Source organism: Charadrius vociferus, unplaced genomic scaffold (genome assembly GCF_000708025.1).
Source record: "Charadrius vociferus isolate BGI_N301 unplaced genomic scaffold, ASM70802v2 scaffold93, whole genome shotgun sequence".
Lineage (NCBI taxonomy): Eukaryota > Metazoa > Chordata > Aves > Charadriiformes > Charadriidae > Charadrius > Charadrius vociferus.
In genome coordinates, this window is record NW_009647838.1 from 665342 (window position 1) to 688108 (window position 22767).

A 22767-nucleotide genomic window follows, 5' to 3' on the forward strand; every position below is an offset into this window, starting at 1 on the left:
AAAGAAATCCCTAAAACAACAACAACAACAAAACCTCACATGTAAAAAACAAGCAACATTTTTGTGTGGTTTTGGATTCCTAAGAGATATTCTGAAAACTATGCCAAAAATAGACTGGTAGAGGACTGCCCTGCTTTATAGCGTGGGTATAGTTTAGTGGTGGTTTTCTCTCCATTACAAGATTATGCAATCTGGGATGTCAGAACAGATCAGCGTGAATTTGGAGGTGAAGGAGAACATAAAAAGAGAACAAAAGGGCTTGTATCCTGTTTTTAGCATGGTAAGTACATTAGCACATTCTTCCAAAATAAAATGAAATTGGCCTACTTTTTGCTTTAGGTAACTGGCTTTGGTAGAATGTGGGACCAGGACCGGTCTAATGCAGTACTGTTACAGCTGCCAAATCAGAGGTGGTGGCACTGCTGCTGCTGTGCAGCTCTGTATTGTGTTGTGAATTGCTGAACTGGAAATGAGAGATAGAGCGAAGGGTGGTTTCCAGTACTCCTGTGGGATCCCTGCATGAACCTTCCAAAGGCTCCATAATTTGTGAATCCCTACGTTATAGTATACTTAGGTACTCCATAGTGCTTTGAGGAGTTGTTTATGAATGAATGCAGCGGTGGGGCCGTAGGAGCTTATCACTGAAGAGTGTAGAGAGAAAAAAAGCATAGGTATTGAAATCGATAGTTGATGAAACAGGAATTTTCATCTTACTTCTGGACTACGGAAATCTGTTGATACATGCAACTCCTCAGCATGCTGCTGTGCAGTCCTCCCAGCAGTGGTCTTCAGCTGAGACCCTGGGCTTGCTCTTTGCTCTCATCTGCACATTCCTTTAAGGAGCCTCGAATTGCTTTTCAGTGGTACCCACAAAATATTTTTCTTCCCCTCCCAACTATATTTTAATTGTATTTCCTTTTTTATCTTTAAAAGCATAAAAGCCACCAGACAGATAAACTCTGTGCTGAATGGTGACACAAATGAGTGGTTTTATAGTGCTCCCCGCCTTTTCCACTTCTCTTGTGGCTCCATCCTTACTCATGGCATCATGACTAAATTCAGCCTTCGTTTGGACTGTATTTGTATGTTATTTATAATTCTCCAATGTACGGAAGTATAGGACACTTGCATTTGAAACTGAAAATGCAGTTTTCAGTTTGTTGCATAGTGCAGAGAGTGCTAGCAGGCTTTGTGTTTCTTGTCTGGGCCTTAGAAAGTGCATTTGCTACTTTTGTTTTTAACATCACAATATTACATAATTCATTACATGCCCTCTAGGTATTTCTTGTGTCTCCATTCTTTTAATTACACCCCAGGTTTAATAAAAGTCTTCAATTCCTGTTTTCTCTACCTTTTTTACCAATCCTGATTTACTCAGATTTAAAATTTTAAGCTTGGTCTAACTTGAAGAAGTTACTATACTCTGAGACAAGGAATTAATGACTAATAAGGTGAAATTTGTTTTAAAGTTGTGATTTTGGGAAACTTAAGCATAATACAGAATGAAGAAATTTTTTTATTAATTAGATATAGATTCTTTTCATTCTTATAGAAATTTAGATTGTCTTTTTTTAACTCAACCTCATTTTGGGAAGTTTGGTAAGGTTCTAATAGAAAAACTGTAGTTAATAATTATAGAATCATAGGATGATTAGAGTTGGAAAGGATCTTAAAGATCATCTTGTTCCAACCCCCCTGCCATGGGTAGGGACACCTCCCACCAGACCAGGTTGCTCAAAGCCCCATCCAGCCTGGCCTTGAACACCTCCAGGGATGGGGCATCCACATCTTCCCTGGGCAACTTGTTCCAGTGCCTTACCACCCTCAGAGTGAAAAATTTCTTCCTGATGTCTATTCTAAATCAGCCCTCTTCCAGTTTGAAGCCCTTCCCCCTTGTCCTGTCACTACATGCCCTTGTAAAAAGTCCCTCCCCATCTTTCCTGTAGGCCCCCTTTAAGTACTGGAAGGCTGCTATAAGGTCTCCCTGGAGCCTTCTCTTCTCCAGGCTGAACAACCCCAACTCTCTCAGCCTGTCTTCAGAGGTGCTCGAGCCCTCTGATCATCTTTGCCCTATAGGATTTAAAGCATAGTCCCCTTTTAGACATATTTTCAAGCTTACCATTGATCCAAATGTACAACTGACAGTAGAATTTATACTTTGTATGATGAGTTGCCAAAGTGAAAGTAGGATATTTTTCCAAATCAGGAACATAATTTTTGGAATCTCTGGCTATTAAGAACGTGGCTTCCCAATTTTGGTATGTTTACATGGTCATTGGTGCAGAATATTTTCTACAGAGTTTGGAAAAAAATAATGAAAAGATTAGATATTGAAGAATTAACAGTGATACTCCATTTCCTCACTTAGTTTAGTCTAATCACTTACTCTAGTCTACATACTGTGAAAGTGTTTGGGATATGTTTTGTATTATTTTCTTAAAAGAAAAATGTATGTATAAAAATCAGCGGTTTACTTCAAATGAAAACTTGTAAGCTTTTGGAAATGTTTTAAGAACTGCAGCTTCACATAGATGTAAGGTATTTTAAATGGCCGAGGCTTAAGCTTCAAATCTTCTGATGAAGTATTAAATATTTTTGATCACAAATTACTAAATTTTGTTGTACTAGTTTATAATTTGTTTATTCTGGCTGATGGCTGTGGAGCTCTGATGTTTTTCTGTATTTGCAAAACTGCTTGAATGTGGAAAAGTCTTAAAATTTGAACCAAAATTTAAATCACTTTTTTACCAATAGGGAAAGTCTTGGATTACAACTTCGTGTTTGTAACATCACAGAGAAGTAAAACAGACTTTTATAGTAAATGGCCTAGCTATGCAAATCAAAGCTTTTTACTCATATAAAATGCTTTTGTTGAAGTTATGTAGGAACAACTCAGTCTTATCAGGCGTTGATTCTGATCCTGAATTGTGACACCAAAAAATGGAACGAAAACTGAATTTCCAAGATGAGGTGACAGCGAGGTGGATTGAGAGCTGGCTGTGTGACAGAACTCAGAGGGTTGTGATTAATGGAGCAGTGTCAAGTTGGAGGCCTGTAACCAGTAGTGTCCCCCAGCGGTCAATACTCGGTCCAATTTTGTTCAATATATTCATCAATGACCTGGATGAGGGGACAGAGTGTATCCTCAGCAAGTTCGCTGATGATACCAAACTGGGAGGGGTCGCTGACACTCCAGAGGGCCGTGCTGCCATCCAGCGTGACCTGGACAGGCTGGAGAGCTGGGCAGAGAGGAACCTAATGAGGTTCAACAAGAGCAAGTGCAGGGTCCTGCACCTGGGGAAGAAGAATGCTAAGCACCAGTATAGGTTAGGGGTGGACCTGCTGGGAAGTAGTTCTGAGGAGAAGGATCTGGGGGTCCTGGTAGATAGTAAATTATCCATGAGCCAGCATTGTGCCCTTGCCAAAAAGGCCAATGGAATCCTGGGCTGCATAGGGAAGAGTGTGGCCAGTAGGTCGAGGGAGGTCATTCTCCCCCTCTACTCGGCACTGGTGAGGCCACAACTGGAATACTGTGTCCAGTTTTGGGCTCCCCAGTTCAAGAGAGACAGGGAACTGCTGGAGCAAGTCCAGCGAAGGGCAACCAAGATGATTGAGGGATTTGAGCATCTCCCTTATGAGGAAAGGCTGAGAGAGCTGGGACTCTTTAGCCTGGAGAAGAGAAGGCTGAGGGGAGACCTTATTATTGCTTACAAATATCTAAAGGGTGGGTTGAAGGAAGATGGAGCCAGACTCTTCTCAGTGGTTCCCAGTGACAGGACGAGGGGCAATGGGCACAAGTTGGAACAGAGGAAGTTCCGTTCCAATACACAGAAAAACTTCTTTACGGTTTGGGTGACAGAGCACTGGCACAGGCTGCCCAGGGAGGTTGTGGAGTCCCCTTCTCTGGAGATTTTCAAGACCTGCCTGGATGCAGTCCTGAGTAATGTGCTCTGGGCAATCCTGCTTTATTAGCAGGGGAGTTGGACTAGATGATCTCTAGAGGTCCCTTCCAAATCTGAAAATTCTGTGATTCACCCACTGCTGTTCATAATTCTGCAGCAGAAACTCAAACTACTCTATCAGATTCCTGGGTTTGGCTCTTTTGCTTGGATAAACTAAAACTTCCACCAGCTAAAGTGGAGTTCTTAAGCAGCTTAATTTTAAAATGATGGTGGATATTTAAGTAACTTTTAGAAATGAAAACTTGTCTATGAGCACTTGCAGAATGCATTTAGAAATAAAAAGCACCCCTGTTATGTAGGCACTGATTGCATCAGTTGGAGAAAGTGGTAAGAGTTTAGCCAAAATGGTATGGATGGGATTTTGGGAATTCTCTCAGTTGCTTTAGGAAAGGCTGAGGTTATCTTCCAGAAGGTGCCTGTTCTCTCCACTTGCATGCTTCAAATATTTTGCTCTGCCCTGCCCTTGTCACCTAGTTGACACAGTGTTTAGGTGTGGTAGATCAGTGTATGTGTCATGCCTAGTTTTAGCAGTGGAATAATGTAGATATCATGTAGTTCTTTGAAATTATGTGCTTTTAGCAAGATGCTACGACTTCTGTTCCTTGCTCTCCCAGTTTTGTTTGATGATGACTTTTCAGCTATATCGCTATTTGGACAAATTCTACTCAGCTCTTTACTGCCGTTGTCATTTTTACTAGTTTCAGTACAGATTTTGCTGAATTGTTGCATGCCAGATATTATCTAGAGGAACACAATTCTCTTAGTTATTCCTGTACCTGAACTTCAGATAAGTCTGGAGTATTATCTTTTGAATTTAAATATCAGTTATTTATTTTCAGTCTGTATAATGCAACTTACCATTTGTTTTGCTGCTTTAGTGTATACCTTAGCAAGTTTTCCTTAACTAAATGTGACTTAAGAGTTTTAAGATTTTTATCAACTTTTTACTCAAGTAAATCTAAATGTTTAACTTCACCAGTCTATGTATTTGGTTATAGTTGTTCTTGGAATATTTAGATACATGCACATGTAGAATGACCATCATAAGGTGGTTAGCAGTTAAAATTTGATGTGTGATTAAAGGTGGAATATTCTTGCGATTTGCTTTTAAACCTGAGCATCCTCTTTAATTTTACAGCTTTTAAAATCCTTTTCCAGTGCTTTGGAATACATTAATACTGTGATATTTGGCTGAGTATTTAAATAAAGATATTAAAAACAAATTAACAGAAAAAAGAATACATTTCAAATAGTTTTAATCACTGTCTAAATTAATGTTTTGTAATCACACATCTAATTTGTGACTAACAACTCTGCCACTTTATTCATATTGGTAAAAATCAATATTAATAATTTAACCAACAGTTGATATATTTGGTCATTTTAAAACTGCCTAAAACCAAAGTGTCCCAATATAACTTGCTTTAAAAAACATTATGGATTATCTTAACAGTAGCCTTTGTCTGTTTGGAGTTCTTACTGTCTTCTCATTTTACCTATTTTGATTAGACACTTTTGAGAGGTACCCTGAAGATTACTTAATAAACTTAACTTTGATTAATAATTTTCAAGCTTTTCATTGTGATTGTGTAATAATTGGTTTTATTTCTTGGCTTAATTTCTTTTTTCTTCCATTAACGTTGCTTGTATTTGGCTGTCCAATAATAAGCTTTTTGACTTTTGAATTCTAATTGGGATTTTCTTTTTCTAACCCTCCCTACCCTAAACCAAACAAATAATTTAAAAAAAACACCCCAAAGCTCCAAAACTCTTTGCACAGATTTTAATATAAATTAAAAGTTGGTTGTGTGATAGTATTTATTAGCACATAAAAATATGAATGTTTGATGGTCACTCAGCTTCTATTTTGTTTCTGTAGTACCAAATTAAACCTCATTATTATAGGTGCTATGTAAATAGAATAGGTAGTTAAAACAGAAGTTAACTTCGCAAAAAAGTAATATATAGGCCTATTTGAAATAGAGGCAGGGATGACTTCTTTAGTAGGAATCATTTTTACTTGCTTTAATTTGAAACTGCTACTTAGTTTGAGATGAAATCTCTTAAGTCACATAGGAACAGTCTGTACAGCAGTGGCGAGGTTTTCCCAGTGTCGAGTCTGTTCTCCAGCTTTATAATGTAATACTTATGGAAAGCCTTCTGCAAAGTGTATGAACTCGTGTATCAGCTGTTCATACGGAAAGCTTGCTAATGCTACTTCAGATGTAAGCTAGAAACACGTTTAAATTTGTTAGTGCAGATGAGCTTCCAGTATCTGCTGGTTTTGTCAGCAAGCTGTATGTAACTTAAAAATATCCCCTGCACTCAGTAGGCTTGCCTAGAAAGTATGTTCTACTAAATAGGCACTGTCCATCTCTTCACATTTAAAATAAACATTTAATTTACGTTTGTTTTTAAACAGACACCAAATCCTTCTGCAAGTGAGTTTATTCCTAAAGGAGGATCAACCTCCAGGCTGAGTAATGTATCCCAGTCAAGTATGTCTGCCTTCTCTCAAGCCTTGTTCTCTCACCCCTCCATGGGAAGTCCTGCTACTGCTGGGCTAGCACCAGGTAAGTTGAGAGTAATGATTTGTAGTACAGTTACTTCTTTTAACTTAATGTCAAACGTAACCCTGTATAGATAGGGATCAGGTTTATTGGGTATAAATGTAGCCACCTCCTGCTTTAGCTTTTAATTTTAAGGCAATCTTCAAGCATATAAAAGTGCAGGAAGATGGGATTTATCTTCCAGTAGTATGGAAATAACACTGCAGGCTGTGAAATCTGTTCAGCCACAGCAGCACTGAAATTAACTCAGCCTAACTTTTACTCTGCAATTTTTGGGGGAAAGGGGTGCTGAGTTATTACATACTGTGGTCCAGGTAGTCCTTGCCAGAGCAGTACCTGAAGATGATTTAAACTGCCCCTAGTCTAGAAATGCACTGCAGTCTACAATGAATATATGCTCTGATTACCACATGTTGATCAGCTCTTTTGATTTGTTGCTAGAGTAAGTAATGTAGAAGTAATTATTTTCAATGTTAGTGAGTATATAAGAGGACTTAATCTTGATGAAAAACAAAAAGCAGAAGATAAGCTTATTCTAAAATAATTTGCCTTGCAAAGTAGTGTTAGTTGTTATTGCATCTGTCATGTGTAATCTCAAATCACCAATTTATGATTGTTTCCCACATTTAAAACTATCAGTGAAGTGTGTTCCATGCAGTCAAACAGTTCTGAGTGACAAGATTTTTTAATTAGGTTTTTTTCACTTAAAAAGTTCAAGCTCTTCATGAATCTTTTGGACTTCTGATCTTAAAAAGTTAGCTTAATTCTAATTTTCTTTTTTTTTTAATAAAATGAAATAGTTCTAAGTGTAGTGATCAGCAGATCTGGACATTACACATTGCAGATCCTTTAGCAAGTTTCTGTATGCACTTAAACCTTTTGGCAATCTCTTTTGAGGGACAAGAAGCATTAGGTAGCTGCCAAAAGGCAGAGGGGCAAATATTGTAAATGTTTGCATTTTTAAACCAGTATTGGCAATTACCATCTGTTAAACTGAACTTCAGTCTTCCCTGATGCCAGGGGATAAATCTGTGTCAATATGAAAGAAGCCAGCACTTAGCTCGCATGTTATAACTATCGGAACAGGCTAGAAAAGCGATTGCTGTTTCTGCTGACCAAATGAACATGTTGCAGTACTGTGTCTGCTTCATACTATGTTGTGCTGTACAGTCTTATTGGAAAACTGTTGTGTTTATATGCCTCTCAGCCTTGTCACCTGGATTGAAAAGTGTATAAAGGAGTAAATAGGATACAGTAAAATGATCTGCTTTTGGAAAGTGTCCAGTGGGATCTCAGAGGGATCCTTCACAGTCCAATTTCTTTACTATCTGTAAGTAACACTTAAAAGGATAAGTAACACTGTTGATGAAAGAAGTTCGCACAACAACTTGAGCTCCTAGAAATATAGATGCCAATGCTGAAAATTGTCTGGGCTCAAATACTATTGTTTATGGATGAGAGGGACGGGGGAGTATTCGCAAGAGTGAACTTCAGGCAAAGTTGGCTTATTTCCCTGCTCTTCTTGTGAAATTAAAAAGAACATAGTTCAGAATAGGCATGTGGGTTGGGTGCTCTTAATTTCTCTAGAAGCTTCTTTCTCTACACTGAGTGCGGAATTCTCTGAACCTAAGCGTCCTGTGTAAATAATACTCATAGGTGTTTATTTAAATGGTTTAACTGTCAATAGTATACATCCACAAAAACTTCTCTTACCTCAAGCTGAGTGAGGAGGTGCTCTTTCTAAACAATTAGGTTCTTAAATAAGAAAGCAGACTTTACATGTGAGGAGACTTCACCATTTAGGCCATGCTGGATAACAGAATAAAAAAAGATTTAAGTATGTTATGAAATTGTCATTAAAAATTATTGTTGGGATCTGTTAGCTTTCAATAAATGAAAAAAAATTCAAATGAAACCCATATAAAGAGTTTATAAGAATTTTCCTTTAAATAAAGGTAAGTCTCCTTCCAGTTAAATGGTATATATACTCCAGTAGAATAACTTTCAGGAAATGTGTGAAAAATTTAAACATTTTCATGAGATTAAGATTGCTTATAGTAGTTTATGGAGGAAACTGGAGGAAATGAGTATTTCAAAAGAAATAAGGAAATGTAGTAGGAACAGTTTGTTAGAAGTTCCATAGTTTGGTTCACCCATAACAAAGCAGGTAAATGGTGAGAATGATCCTTTAATTTCCCACTTGATGATGGAAAAAATTAAGTTCTTTTTGAGATTTCCCTAAAGGCAGGTGTAAATCAAAGCCACTTTTGACATCTAGTATTTCACAGATAACTTCACAAAATTGATTGTCCTTGGAAAACATTTGTTCTGCCTGTCTTATCAACAGTACTGGAGAAGTACTGGAAAAAGTGACAACATAATGTAACATACTTTACTGTTAAACTTGTTGTATCCACACCTAACATCTTCCATGCTATGTCCTAATGGCTAAGGTTATTCCTACTTTTATGTGTATTTACTTAGATAAGTGCTTTCTAGCATAATTTCAACACAGAGTCAGTCTTCATCTTGGCAGTCTGTAATATAATAGGAAACATAGTGAGATAAAACGTGACTTACACAAATCACTGGAAAGAATTGTCCTATTAAAGAGCTTTGAACAGATCTTCACCCTCTCCAAACTTTTGTTAAGCTCCCCTGGATAATACCCTTTTTTTGCTCCTTCCATTCCCTTTCTGGCAAACACATCCTGTTTGTATGGGAAATTTAGTGAGTTGTTGACAATCTTCGAATAGTACTTTTGCTAGCAAGCTTATCTTATCGAGTTCTGTGTAGTGGTTTCAGAGTAATATTGCTATTAAAATATGAAACAAAGCTTATGAAAGAAATTTGTGAATGTCATTGAAGTAATAAGACATCATTGCTGTGTTAAACTTAAGAGAAAACAGATGTATAGCCAGCAGAGAAAATCTGTGTCTGGCTTGGGTTTACTTAAGCTAGGTTACAGCTCAAGAGTGATGCCTTTGTCATCAACAGAAATGACAGCAAATTGCTGGTGCTTCTATATTTAGTCCAAGACAGGCTCTGAGCTTATGCAGAATGTAAGAGATCCCATTCTTGCTGCCAGTCTGAACCTGCAGACTTAGGAGCCAGGAGCGTGAAGGTGATGTGCTTGTTTCTGGTTGACACATCTCCATTCATGATGGGCTACGAGACTGTAGTTCTTGGAGCTTATGAGTCCAGTTGGAAATGGAGTGTTTAAGCTGAGGTGGTTTGAGTGGCCTAAGGCCCCAAGAGCTTGTTCTGACCTCCCGTATCAAGTATGGTGCAGTTGTTCTGTGGAGGAAATTCCACAGTCATTTCAGAATAATACAAGAGAGGAAGAAGGCAAAGGGACTATAAAATTAGGGTGGTTCCCCCCCCCAAATAAAATTGAGGAGAAAGAACCGATGACTTTAAAGTTGCTTAGGGAATTAAGCAGATTTAATTAACTTGGAATACACAGCTGCAATGCTGATGGCCTGATGGAAAGCTTATAATAAAGAGAAATATTTAATGAATTTAAGGATGCTGCTTTAAGTTCTTGAAATAGTCTGGTTTTATTATTTACTTTTATTTGTCATTCCTCAAAATGTACCTAGTAGTCTAGAGTATCTCTGAAGTACAGAACTTTAAGTATTTAACATTTTATCACATTAATTTTTGACGTCTGAATGTGTTACAAGCTGTAGAGGCATAGGGATATGGTTGTAGATGAGTGAATTAGTAGGCAAAATTTGTAGGTTTTTTTTTAAAGTATTTATGTTGCAGGTCAGCTGATTTGCATACACATGAGCTTAATGAAATCCTGCTTCGCTAAGTTGGAAATTCTCATTCAATCCAAAAACTGTAGACACTGAGTCCTTAATGAAAGTTCATGCTTGATGCCCTTTCTTTGATCCTCTTTATCTGTATGAATTCTCATGTTCAAAATACAACCTAGCTTTTAATTCAAATACATTGCATGCTGCAAAGCTTTTAGAAGTGTTAATCTCATAAAATATCTTTGGGCACTGCCTGGAATTTCAAAGTCTACCACTCCCATTTCCTTAGTCACAATGAAATTTCAAAAATAAAAACCAGTGCAAGAAGTGAAAATATGACAATAAAGACGGATATGTAAATATGATGTCTTTCTCTATCCAAAATGAGAATAGCAGCAGGAGTTCCAGGTATGTGTACGTAGCCGGTAAAGTCACTGTGCATGTTGTGAAAAGACCTACCACAACACCATTTTTTAGATGTAAATAATTGTGAAGTGAAAGAAGCCCTTTCTCCTTGCAGTTTACCTTTCAAGATAGTATTTGACCTCTTCATGAAGGGTATTAATATTCACTGAGACAAGGAATTGAGAGACACCTTTACTAGTAGATAAGTCTCAGGAAGGACAATTTGAAGTGGGCTTTTTTGTGTTTGTCTTAGTACTCCTGTTGGTGTTTGAGTTTTAATATAGGGGAATGCTCAACTGTCTCATAGGGAAAGCTTAAAAAGAGAGTTCTCTATATCTATCCTGACTTCCCCACTTATCTATATTTCTATAAATATAAATCTATAATAACATTTTCTTATATATAAATACACCATAAATAGATTATTCAAACCCCATTTTTTCTTAGGCCTTTAAGTTGATACATGTTTATGTAAATAGCTTGTCTAATTCTGTGAGGGGTGGTTCCATATTCACCACATTGTTACTATCACATGTTCAGTACCAACTTTTTACTTCAGTATGAGTCAGTGGGAATATATGTTCACCTTTTAATATAACCATTTTTCTGTATTTTCTTCTAATTCTATTTTGTTGTGGTTAAATATTAATATTAGTAAGGTTTTAACTGATTGAAATACTAACAAAGTTGGTGAGATCTGCTTGAGTTTGTGCACCCACTTACTTGATTCCGTAAGTACCTAGCTGTGCATCAGTTTCACTGTCTTAAGTGTTCTTTTTTATGTGATATTGTACTTTTAATACTTATTTAGACTCTGCAGAATTTAATGCACATCTCAAAAGAGTTTATCACCTTTAGTATTCGCTGCCCCAGCCTATCAGTACCCACCGCAGCACTAACAGCAAATTCCTTGCAACTTGTTTTATATTGTTATAGTAGTATAAAACCAAACTATAGACAAGCTTCTCTCATATCTTGAACTTACTGTATATATACTGGCAAATGAGAAGTCCATATGTTCTGCCCACCAGATGATTTTCATTGAACTCTCAATGTCCTTCCAAAATCAGACCTAACTGGGACTGGAAGGATGTTTGAAAGGATTTGTGTAACTCTGACTGTCTTCATTTTCTTTCAATCTTGAGTTAATACCCAAGCAAAGACATGAAGGATTTATGTTTGTAACTATTCTTTGGTAGGAATAAATTTTTTTAAAAAGTAAATCTTACAGTTGAAATTGTTTAAAATTGTATCAGTAAGAACCACCAGTAATAGATTTAATTTTTTTCTGAGAAACTGTCAGTAGAAGGTCACAATATAATTTTAGCAAGGTTGCAAGTCATCACTTTCATTTTTAAGATAAGATTTACAGTATACTGTCTTGTGTATGTACAGTTTTTATTTTAAAGTAGAGGAGTCTTCGGTTAATTTTTCATTAGTATATATGAAGGCTGCTGGGTTTTTTTCCTAGTTTCCTACAGTTGAATGTTTTATTGGAAAAAGAAAAAAAGTTTCTTGAATCCAGTTATTTCTATCTGGGTAGAGATTACATGTTTGTGAAGACTTCAGTTAATACTACATTTTATTGAATAGAGTGAAAAGATATGTCAATAACTTTCCATAGATGAAGAGAATCCCTTGGACATCATAAACACGAATTGTAGAGCTGCTTCAGTTTTATGGCCACTTTAATTAGCCATCCTTCAAATTTTAATAGTAATATATTATTTCCTTTCAAATTGCTTTTTTCCCACAGTGGATTAAGAATGCATTCATGTTTTAATCTTTTGTTAAAAATGTAACCATCTGTAGCTGTTGAAATATTTGTGTTACTCAGTCACTCAAGGCAACTTTTTACCTTAATGGAAACTTACTTTCTTTTGTAGCGTAAACTACTGCTATCATAATGTGTAACATTTTATAGTCATACAGTTGATTTGTAAACAGATTTTTAGGACACTACTTATGTACCATTCAGAAGTACTTTAAAAATTCAACATTCAGAAGTGCCTATTATATAATTCACATTTGATTAAGTTAATACACTAATCAGCAAGCAGTTATCCCACACTATTGCTTATCTATAATGTGTGTGTACACACATGTGTATGTATTAATATAAAGAAAAGTTCTGGCCCAGAAAAGTGTAGACTTTTTTCATATTTTCAGAATTTTTCATATTTTTATATTTTATATTTTTATATTTTATAAAAAGAAGAAATGACTGAGGAGACCCGACTGAAGAGGAAGGTGTAAGATTTTTCTTATGGTTTACATTGAAAAAATCTTATTTTGTTGGAACTATTCACTTTTCAAGAACAAAAGAAATAATTGTGCTGAATTAATACATGTAGTTTTTGAGATGTCAAAAAAGTACATGATTGGAGCTAAATGAAAGGTTACAAACATTCTGTTAATATTATTAGGATAATATAGCTTGAAAATAATTTTCCCCCAACCACTGATTAAACTGTTAATACTAAAATTATTTGCTTTTGTGGTTTGTCTTAAAAAAGAAAAAAGTAAATGTAGGAGGGATGTAACTACTGTAGAGACAAGACATGAGTGTAAAAACACTCCTACACATTACTGATGATACATATTGAGAACTCTGCGTACAGTAACTCTTGATTGAAGTAACTAAACTAGCTTTTGGTAACTGAAAAGTGTGTATGCAAAAAAAAGTTGCTCTTGCTTTTATTAATCAGATATTTGCTTAAATTACTTCCATTCATAATGGAAGTTTATAAATGGAAGCAATTCAAGCAAATGTCTGAGTACTAACTGAATTCTTAATTAGAGAAGAATTCTCAGCTCTTCATTGAGCATTAAATATAAAAGTTGTGTATCTTACATACTTTAAAATAAAAATGTAGTATGACTAATATAGTTCTGACTGCTAACGAAGAGAAAGTACATCCCAATCTGAGCTGAGAAACAATATATTTCATAGATGATCTCCTTTGTATTAATCTGAATATCTAGATATCTAGGATCTTCTCCTCGTAATATAGGAGTTTTCTGTAGGGTAATCTATTCCTCGCCCTGAAAGGTTTCTTTGAGATTTAAACTTTTATAAATAAGCATATCTGAGAATTCTGCGTACAATGACTCTTGAAGCAACTAAACTAGTTTTTGGTAACTAAAAAGTGTGTGTGCAAAAAAAAAAAAAAAGTTGCTCTTCTTTTTCCCACTGATGCACTTTGTTTAGAAGTCATTAACAGAGAAGGACTTGTGGCTGATGTGAAGGTTGGAGGCTGTCTTGGGCATAGTGATCACGAAATGATAGTTTTCAATTCTTGGAGAAGTAAGGAAGGGGATTAGTAAAACTGCCTCTTTAGCCTTCCAGAGGGCAGACTTTGACCTGTTTAGGAGACTGGTTGATAGAGTCCCTTGGGAGGCAGTCCTGAAGGGTAAAGGAAGGCTGGACATTCTTCAAGAAGGAAGTCTTAAAGTCACAGGAGCTGGCTGTCCCCATGTGCCATAAGATGAGCTGGCAGGGAAGACCAGCCTGGCTAAACCGAGAGCTTTGGCTGGAACTCAGGAAGAAAAGGAAGGTTTATGGCCTATGGCAGAAGGGGCAGGCCACTCAGGAAGACTACAAAGATTTCATGAGGCTATGCAGGGAGAAAATTAGAAGGGCCAAAGCCCAACTAGAACTTAATATGGCTACTGCCATGAAAGACTGTTTCTATGAATACATCAACAAAAGGAGGACTAAGGAGAATCTCCATCCTTTATTGGATGTGGGGGGAAACATAGTAACCAAGGATGAGGAAAAGGCTGAGGTACTTAATGCCTTCTTTGCTTCATTCTTTAATAGTAGGACCACTTGTTCTCTGGGTACCCAGCCCCTGGAGCTGGATGACAGGGATGGGGAGCAGAATGAACCCCCCATAATCCAAGAGGGAATGGTTAGCAAGCTACTACACCTCTTAGACACATACTAGTCCATGGGGCCAGATGGTGTCTACCCAAGGGTACTGAGGGAGCTGGTGGAAGTGCTCACCAAGTCACCTTCTGTCATTTATCAGCTGTCCTTGTTAACTAGGTGGTCCCAGTTGACTGGAGGCTAGCAAATGTGATGCCCATCTACAAGAAGGGCCACAAGGTGGATCCAGAGAATTACAGGCCTGTCAGTCTGACCTCGGTGCCAGGGAAGGTTATGGAGCAGATTATCTTGAGTGCCATCACAAGGCACCTGCAGGACAACCAGGCGATCAGGCACTGTCAGCATGGGTTTATGAAAGGCAGACCCTGCTTGACTAACCTGATCTCCTTCTGTGACAAGGTGACCTGCTTAGTGGATGAGGGAAAGGCTGTGGATGTTGTCCACTTAAACTTTAGTAAAGCTTTTGACACCATTTCCCACAGCATTCTCCTGGAGAAACTGGCTGCTCATAGCTTGGATGGACATACGCTTTGCTGGGTAAAAAACTGGCTGGATGGCTGAGCTGTGAGTTGTGGTGGATGAAGATAAATCCAGTTGGCGGCCAGTTGCATGTGGTGCTCTGTATTGGGACCTGTTCTCCTTACTGTCTTTATCAACAACCTGCACAAGGGGCTTGAGTGCACCGTCAGTAAGTTTGCAGATGACGCCAAGCTGGGTGGGAGTGTTGATCTGCTTTGAGGGTAGGAAGGCTTTACAGAGGGGTCTGGACAGGCTGGATCGATGGGCTGAGGCCAGTGGTATGAGGTTCAATAAGGCCAAGTGCCAGGTCCTGTACTTGGGTGACAACAACCCCATGCAGCACTACAGGCTTGGGGAAGAGTGGCTGGAAAGCTGCCTGGTGGAAAGGGACCTGGGGGTGTTCGTTGACAGCCGGCTGAATGTGAGGCAGCAGTTTGCCCAGGTGGCCAAGAAGGCCAACGACATCCTGGCCTGTATCAGGAATAGTGTGGCCAGCAGGACTAGGGCAGTGATTGTCTGCATGTATTTGGCACTGGTGAGGCCACACCTCCAGTACGGTGTTCATTTTTGGGCCTGTCACTCCAGGAGGAACATGGAGGTGCTGGAGCATGTTCAGAGAAGGGCAGCGAAGCTGGTGAGGGGTGTAGAGCACAAGTCTTATGAGGAGTGGCTGAGGGAATTGGGGTTGTTTAGTCTGGAGAAAAGGAGGCTGAGGGGGGACCTTATTGCTCTCTACAGCTACCTGAAGGACGTTGTAGTGAGGTGGGGGTCTGTTTCCTAAGTAACAGGCAATAGGACAAGAGGAAATGGCCTCAAGTTGTGTCAAGGGAGGTTTAGATTGGATATTAGGGAAAACTTCTTCACAGAAAGGGTTGTCAAGCATTGGAACAGGCTGCCCAGGAAAGTGGTTGAGTGACCATCCCAGGAGGTATTTAAAAGATGTGTAGATGTGGTGCTGAAGGACATGGTTTAGTGGTAACTTGACAGGGCTAGGTTAACGGTTGGACTTAATGATCTTAAAGGTCTCTTCCAACCAAAATAATTCTATGATTCTAATATTTTATCTTTTTGTGGTTTAATAAACTCTGTTACAGACACAGCATTAATTTGATTTGTTTCCCCCTTTCTGCTACTTCTACATCTTTCATTCCAGTTCTTCATGTGTAGATCTTAAGTTCCCAAGTCCTTTCTCTCTGAACTAAGGAAAGATTTTTGGGGAAAATGTATCAGTTCAGTCTTGCTCTTAATGTTTTACATTTTAACTCTTCAAATAGATATAGCAATCCTTAAGCACCTCTCCTGCTCAGAATACTATTGGTAGTGAAGGCTATTTTTTTCAAAATGCTATTTTTTTTTTTTTGGATAACAGATTTGATCAAGAGTATCTTCTTGTGTTTCTTTAAGGAATGTCACTGTCAGCAGGATCTTCTCCTCTTCATTCCCCCAAAATAACTCCGCACACATCTCCTGCTCCTCGAAGAAGAAGTCATACTCCTAACCCAGCAAACTATATGGTGCCTACTAGTGCCTCTGCTTCTGTCGCTAATGCTGTCTCTCAGCCTCCATCTACTGGCCAGGTGATCCAGAAGGAAACAGTGGGTGGAACAACGTACTTCTACACTGATACAACTCCAGCACCTCTCACAGGAATGGTATGTTTGCTTTTGATACAGAAGTATACAGAGTTGCCAAATGCTGACTTGGTTGATACTACAGAGATTATTCTTAACACTCTGAAACCCTTGTTCTGTATGAAGATTTGATCTTTATTTGTTGTAGTTCTCCAAAATCACTGAAATTTAAGGACCAGAGAGGTTTTTTTTAATGTATTTTTCATACCTCTATGTAGAGTTTTGGGTTTTTTATACAGCAATAGAAAGAAAGCATTTTATGTATGTCTCAGTGGATACATATGTAGTGAGAAAATATCAGAAATTCAGATTTATTTTTTCTTCTGATAGGTTAAATAACTCTTACAGTGGAGGGGAAAAGGCAGTTCTAAAAATGTTAAAATAACTGTGTACATACACCCTCCCCCCCGACCCCCCTTGAAATCAATAGTAGTGAGTATCGCATAAGGAAATTGTAATTTATCTGACAGTATATTTGTAACGTGAACTGTGCATGAAGACTTTGTAGTTCAGTAGTTCAAACTAAAAGGGTGACAACTCCTTGTTTTCCCTATCCTTAAGGATTTTAAACCGCTTAAAATGTTGTTGGTTTTTTTCAGGTATTTCCAAACTACCACATTTACCATCCAGCTGCACCTCATGTTGCTTACATGCAGCCAAAAGCAAATGCACCTTCCTTCTTCATGGCAGATGAGCTCAGACAGGTAAGATGATAGAGAATTTACAGGAAAACTGCAAACCTTGGCAAAAACTAGAAGATCACTAATAGTAGAAAATCTCAAAATCTACACAGTCAATTTTCCCTATGGAGAATTTTAAAAAGTCAAGTCCTGTAATGGATGGAGTACAACAGAGGGTGGGGGCAGGTTACAATGTACGTGACTGCAATCTAATCTCCGTGCTGTGATTCAGCTAAGTATTCTTATTTCTGTGTATTGTTTTGGTGTGCATCAGTTCATTTATGTAGCATTCCTTTAAGCTGTAATCCTATCCAGTTTTAAAGTCTAACTGAAATGAAAATATATGCAGGTGTTAGTTGATGAGCCCTTCTCCGAGGGCTGGCTGTGACTGTTACTTATTTCAGCTTTACTATGGTAGGTGCCTGTGTCAATGCTAGCTCTAGCTAATGTGTCTTCTGCAGCTCCTTCCTTCAAGAATTTATGTATTGTCATTGACGTTTTCAAGTTAGTGGTCTTCCCCTCCTCCCTCCAGCCCCAGACACTTGCATCAACTCCCTATTTTTGTACAAGTAGCTGGTACTTCAAAAATAGTGTAGTGTTCACTTATCAAAAATGATGAGCTGAATTATAATGTTCAAAACTTGACTTAATTTGTTCTTCAGGAACTGATCAACAGACACTTAATAACTATGGCCCAGATTGATCAGGCTGATATTCCTGGTAAGTAAGTGTTTCTTGTAAACCAAACTGCAATCATATTGTTCTGCAACCATACGTATTCAACAATATTAACAACATCTTGCAAAAAACACCACCTGTTTTTAATTTTTCATGAAGCCTTTAATCATCAGCCTGGGCTATGGATAACCAGATACAAAGTATTTCAGAAATATGAAATTTGTTTCTTGCTTCTCTTTCTTCTGTAGTTTTCTTCTGTTTTGAAGATCTTCAATGGTTGAGAGTACTTAAAATTGCTGGGAGACGAAAAATCATTAAGGCGATAAAGCCTCATAACAATATTGTATTACTTTGTACATATTTGGTATTCCTTTAAAGGATGCATATATTTTTGAAGGCTATATATAAACTAGCAAATGAGTTTGTTTTAAACTGTGTTGGCTGGTATGTCAGAGAAGGCTTTTTACTGGTTGTCAGGCAAGAGAAGCATATACTATTCATTGTAACCTGTCTTTTGGAGAATTTACAACTGACTGTTCAACTTTATTTAAACAGATCGCTTTTTTGATTGCAGTATCCTTACTTTTCAAATGTGTGTTTAATATGACAATGATACAGTAAAAAAAAAAAAGGCAGTTTAGTTTACTAATCCAGATGAAGTACCAATGTATTTCTTCTTGCAAGGTTAATCTCTTAATCTGATTTGTAAACCTTCAGCACCTCTGTCTCTGTTTTCTAAACCAGTATGTTAAAACATGTACGATTCAGATTTGCTTTTTTGCGATGAAAATGTGGTTCTTACAGTGGCATGAAGTCTGTATGGAAATTGGTGCTTACTTATGAATGTATGCAGGAAAAAAAACCACCAAAGAAACATCATTCAGAAGGGTGAATTTTTAAGGCAAATGAAAAAATGGCAGGTGGAACTGTGCATCTATTCTCTTGATTTTAACTGCCTTCAGAAAAAGAGTTACACCAAGTATTTTAGCTCTGTGGATTATCTTCCAGGAACCTATATATTGGTATTAAAACTAAAACAGTGAATTTTAACTTTGCATGCATCTAAAAAAGAATTTACATGTTAATAATAGCCATTTTAATCTTCTCTGCTGCTGTAATAACTCTCTCAAAGTCAACTGACACCTAATATGTTTCTGTGTATAAATTGATTTTAGCAGTTCCTGCAGAAGTGGACAGCTACCACAGTCTCTTTCCTTTGGAACCACTGCCACCGCCCAATCGGATACAGAAAACAAGCAACTTTGGGTACATTACATCATGCTATAAAGCTGTAAATAGTAAAGATGACCTGCCATATTGCCTTCGGAGGATACATGGTGAGAAAAATTGAATTGTCTCAATAGGACTAGCATTCCTAAGCATGCTAGTCATATTTTAATGTCTGGTTGCTTTTCAGTAGTTTCAGAAGAAATGTTAAAGTTAAAAAAATCTCCTCCAAAACATAGATTTTTTTTAAACCATGGGTTTTTGTTCTTTTCTAGGTTTTCGTCTCGTTAACACAAAGTGCATGGTATTGGTTGACATGTGGAAAAAAATTCAGCACTCAAATATAGTAACCTTGCGTGAAGTGTTTACCACTAAAGCGTTTGGAGAGCATTGTAAGTTTTTGTGGTGTTTTTTTTTCTCCCAACTGATCTGTTGAGTCTTTTTTTCTAAATGTGCTTGAGTTAGTAATTGTCACATGTTTCTATTTTTAAGCTCTTGTGTTTGCATATGATTTTCATGCTGGAGGAGAGACTATGATGAGCAGACACTTCAATGACCCTAGTGCTGATGCCTATTTCACAAAACGAAAATGGGGTAAGGAAAATACATTATCATACAATACTTCTGTAAACTATTTCTAATACTTAAGCAGTAAATAGCTGGTCAGAAGTAGTCTTCCAACTTACTCTTTTAGCTAATCAGTTCTGTGATATCATAAGCTGATTGGCATCAGAACTCCTCTTTCTGGCTGTAAAATCTCTGAATATGCGTATTTTTTAAATAACAGAAAAGTATGACTAGAGTTAAAAGTTAAGATAGAAGTCTAAAAATGAACAATATACTTTTCTGGTCACATTCGACTTATGACTAATTTGCAAAATTGACGTCAGTTTGTAAGGGAATTAGAGTTCTTTGACAGGGAAATAAGTTTAAATTGGAAGCCAAGAATTCTGGGGTCCTAGTTTCAGGTCTGTCACAGAGTGACACCTGACACTTGAGATGTTTCCAAAATCATAAAACACACATGCTATGTCAATTTGATGCTTGCTGTTCAGGTGCCCTCTACTTACAAATTTTTTTTTCCTCATAAAGTATTATGGGGATTATTTAGACAGTGTTTTGTTTAATGTTTTGAAATGTGAAGTACTTATTAAGACAAGAAATGGATTTAAAAAATCCCTGTAACATAAATTCTTTTCAGACACAACTTCACATCCTAAGTCTGATTTTTTTTATTTTTTTTTCGGATTTATACTATGACTTCAAAGGAATTACTAAAACTGCATCTACATTTGTGAATAAAACCTGTCACAGCGTGGTCTGTGGCTCAGCAAGTTGCCCAGCACAGCTCATATCCATATGGCTAAAGCCTCTTCCCCTCCAAAATAGTACGCTGCCAATTGCACTGCCCATTAGAACCAGTTCATGACCTGTGTAGTCCCACAGACTGCATCCAGGTGTTGTCTGGAACACAACAGGCCAACGCTATTAGTAGAGCCCAGTGCCATGCTGAGAGAGAGAGAGAGATGCTCGCAGCTGAATGGAATCACAGAAAGACAGGGTAGGAAGGTATCCTTGGAGCTCTGGTATCTTCAACTTCCTGCTCAATGCAGGACCAACCCTGAAATCAGATCCAGCAGCAGGGATGACCAGATGACTATGACCTGGCCTTGTTTATTTTATTACAGTAGATGTTCCCTAAATGTCTTTAGGCTGCCAGTGTATAAAGAGAAGCAGAAGCTACAGTTTCTTCTTTCTCGTGCTTTTTGCAATTAGAGCCTTTAGCTGTGAATTCAATCTGTTTCAAAGGCTGACATGGAAAACGTCATTTGGCTATCTGGTAGATCAGAGTATAATGGATTGGTAGTGTGTGAATGCATTCAAAAGCTTGTAGATCCCTTATGTATTGAATAATTCCCACTGGCTTTGCACTGACCTGACTGGTATAAGTGAGGTTGGAACTTGAGTTCCACCATTGGTTTTGGTGGTAATATCTCAGACAGGAAACCCTAAATTGACTTGTCATATCCCATGGCAAGTCAAAGAATGCAATTACAAATTCAGTGAGCCTGATGTGAAACTAATTTGGTAGGATAAACCTGGAACACCTACTGCCAGGTGAATGACTGTTATGTGCAGGACTAGACTTCTGAGTATCTCCCACCCATGGTTTTCAATTTCCATGTAAATCAGTCCTTGTTATGTTTTTGTACTTCTCTAGAGCATTATAGAAGAATGATGTCTGTTCTAGATAAAATAATAGAAGATATAATAAAATTCTTTGGGACACATTCTTTTGTCATACTGGAAAAGAACTAAGTTTTGCTCATATAAAGGGCACTTCTGTCTCATTAATCTATTAAAGTTCTTTGAAGGAATATCCAGTAGATAAGATCTTGGGTTTTCAATTAAGTCCATCAGAGTCTCTGAAAGAAACGAAATGGCTGTGAGATAAGAGAAAGTTCTCAGGTTAATAACTGGTTAGAGGACAAGAAACAGTAAGAGTGAACAGTTGATTTTTCACACTGAAGGGAGATCGCTGATGGAGTATCGCAAGAATATGTGCTGGGAGTTGTATTTCTTTACACGTTCATTTATTTGCACTGAAGATTAATGGTCTGTCAAAGCTTGCTGATAATACCAAATTATTTGGATTGTTAAAAACAAAGGCCAGTTGTGATGGATTGCAGAAGGATCTTACAAGACTGGGACTCTTGGCAATACTCTAGCAGGTGATGTAACAAACTGATGTGATCAAGGGAGAACATAACTCTAACTTTAAACATAAAATGATGGCCTCTGTTGTGGCTGTTACCACTCAGTAATAGATCTGGGGCTATAGTTAAGTAGATTAAGGAAAATATTGTCCTCTTGCTGAATAGCAGTAAATAGGAAATGCGTTGTTGCAGATTAATAAGAAAAGAGTAAACAATGAAACAGAAGACATTGAATTCAAGATGTGGGTGCATCATAGACTCGGATCTGTAGTTGTGGTCCTCCTTTCACATTTTGAAGGTTGTAGAAGAACAGCAAAGTTGAGAAGTGACAGGGATGATCAAAGCCATGGAACAGCTTCTGTATAAAGAACAGCAAAGTGGAATAGTACTTTTCATGCCCTTAAAGATGGACAGGGATATGATGGGGTTAAAGATGACTGGAGTATGGTAGGTGTCTGAAAAATCATCAGGGATAAATTAAGAACGAATAAGCAACAGTAGTTTGCTATTTCTTCCAGCCTAGAAGCAGGGACTGGCAAATGAGACTATCCAGATAGCAAATTCAAAACTTCTGTAAAGATAATTAAGCCATAGAACTTTGTCACAGATCATTGTGGGCATGTGCCTGGGTTCAAGGGGAAAGTGGGCTTAGTCGTGGAGGAGAAATGCTTGAGGACTGCTAACTGCAGACACTGCATCTTACTCAGGAGCTCTCTGAGCTG

At 37.7% G+C, this 22767-nt stretch overlaps 1 protein-coding gene across 3 annotated transcripts in view; it reads left to right on the top strand.

The window, feature by feature from the left end:
- Positions 1-22767, top strand: part of PAN3 (PAN3 poly(A) specific ribonuclease subunit) — a 72356-nt gene that overhangs the window by 27037 nt on the left and 22552 nt on the right. For 2 of the 3 annotated variants that reach the window (XM_009882827.1, XM_009882829.1), the window contains 7 exons: positions 6385-6535; positions 16517-16764; positions 17343-17447; positions 18086-18143; positions 19277-19438; positions 19604-19720; positions 19821-19922. In XM_009882827.1, the coding sequence (XP_009881129.1) occupies positions 6385-6535; positions 16517-16764; positions 17343-17447; positions 18086-18143; positions 19277-19438; positions 19604-19720; positions 19821-19922 (943 nt within the window). The remainder of the gene's footprint in view (positions 1-6384; positions 6536-16516; positions 16765-17342; positions 17448-18085; positions 18144-19276; positions 19439-19603; positions 19721-19820; positions 19923-22767) is intronic. The other variant, XM_009882828.1, reaches the window with a different exon arrangement.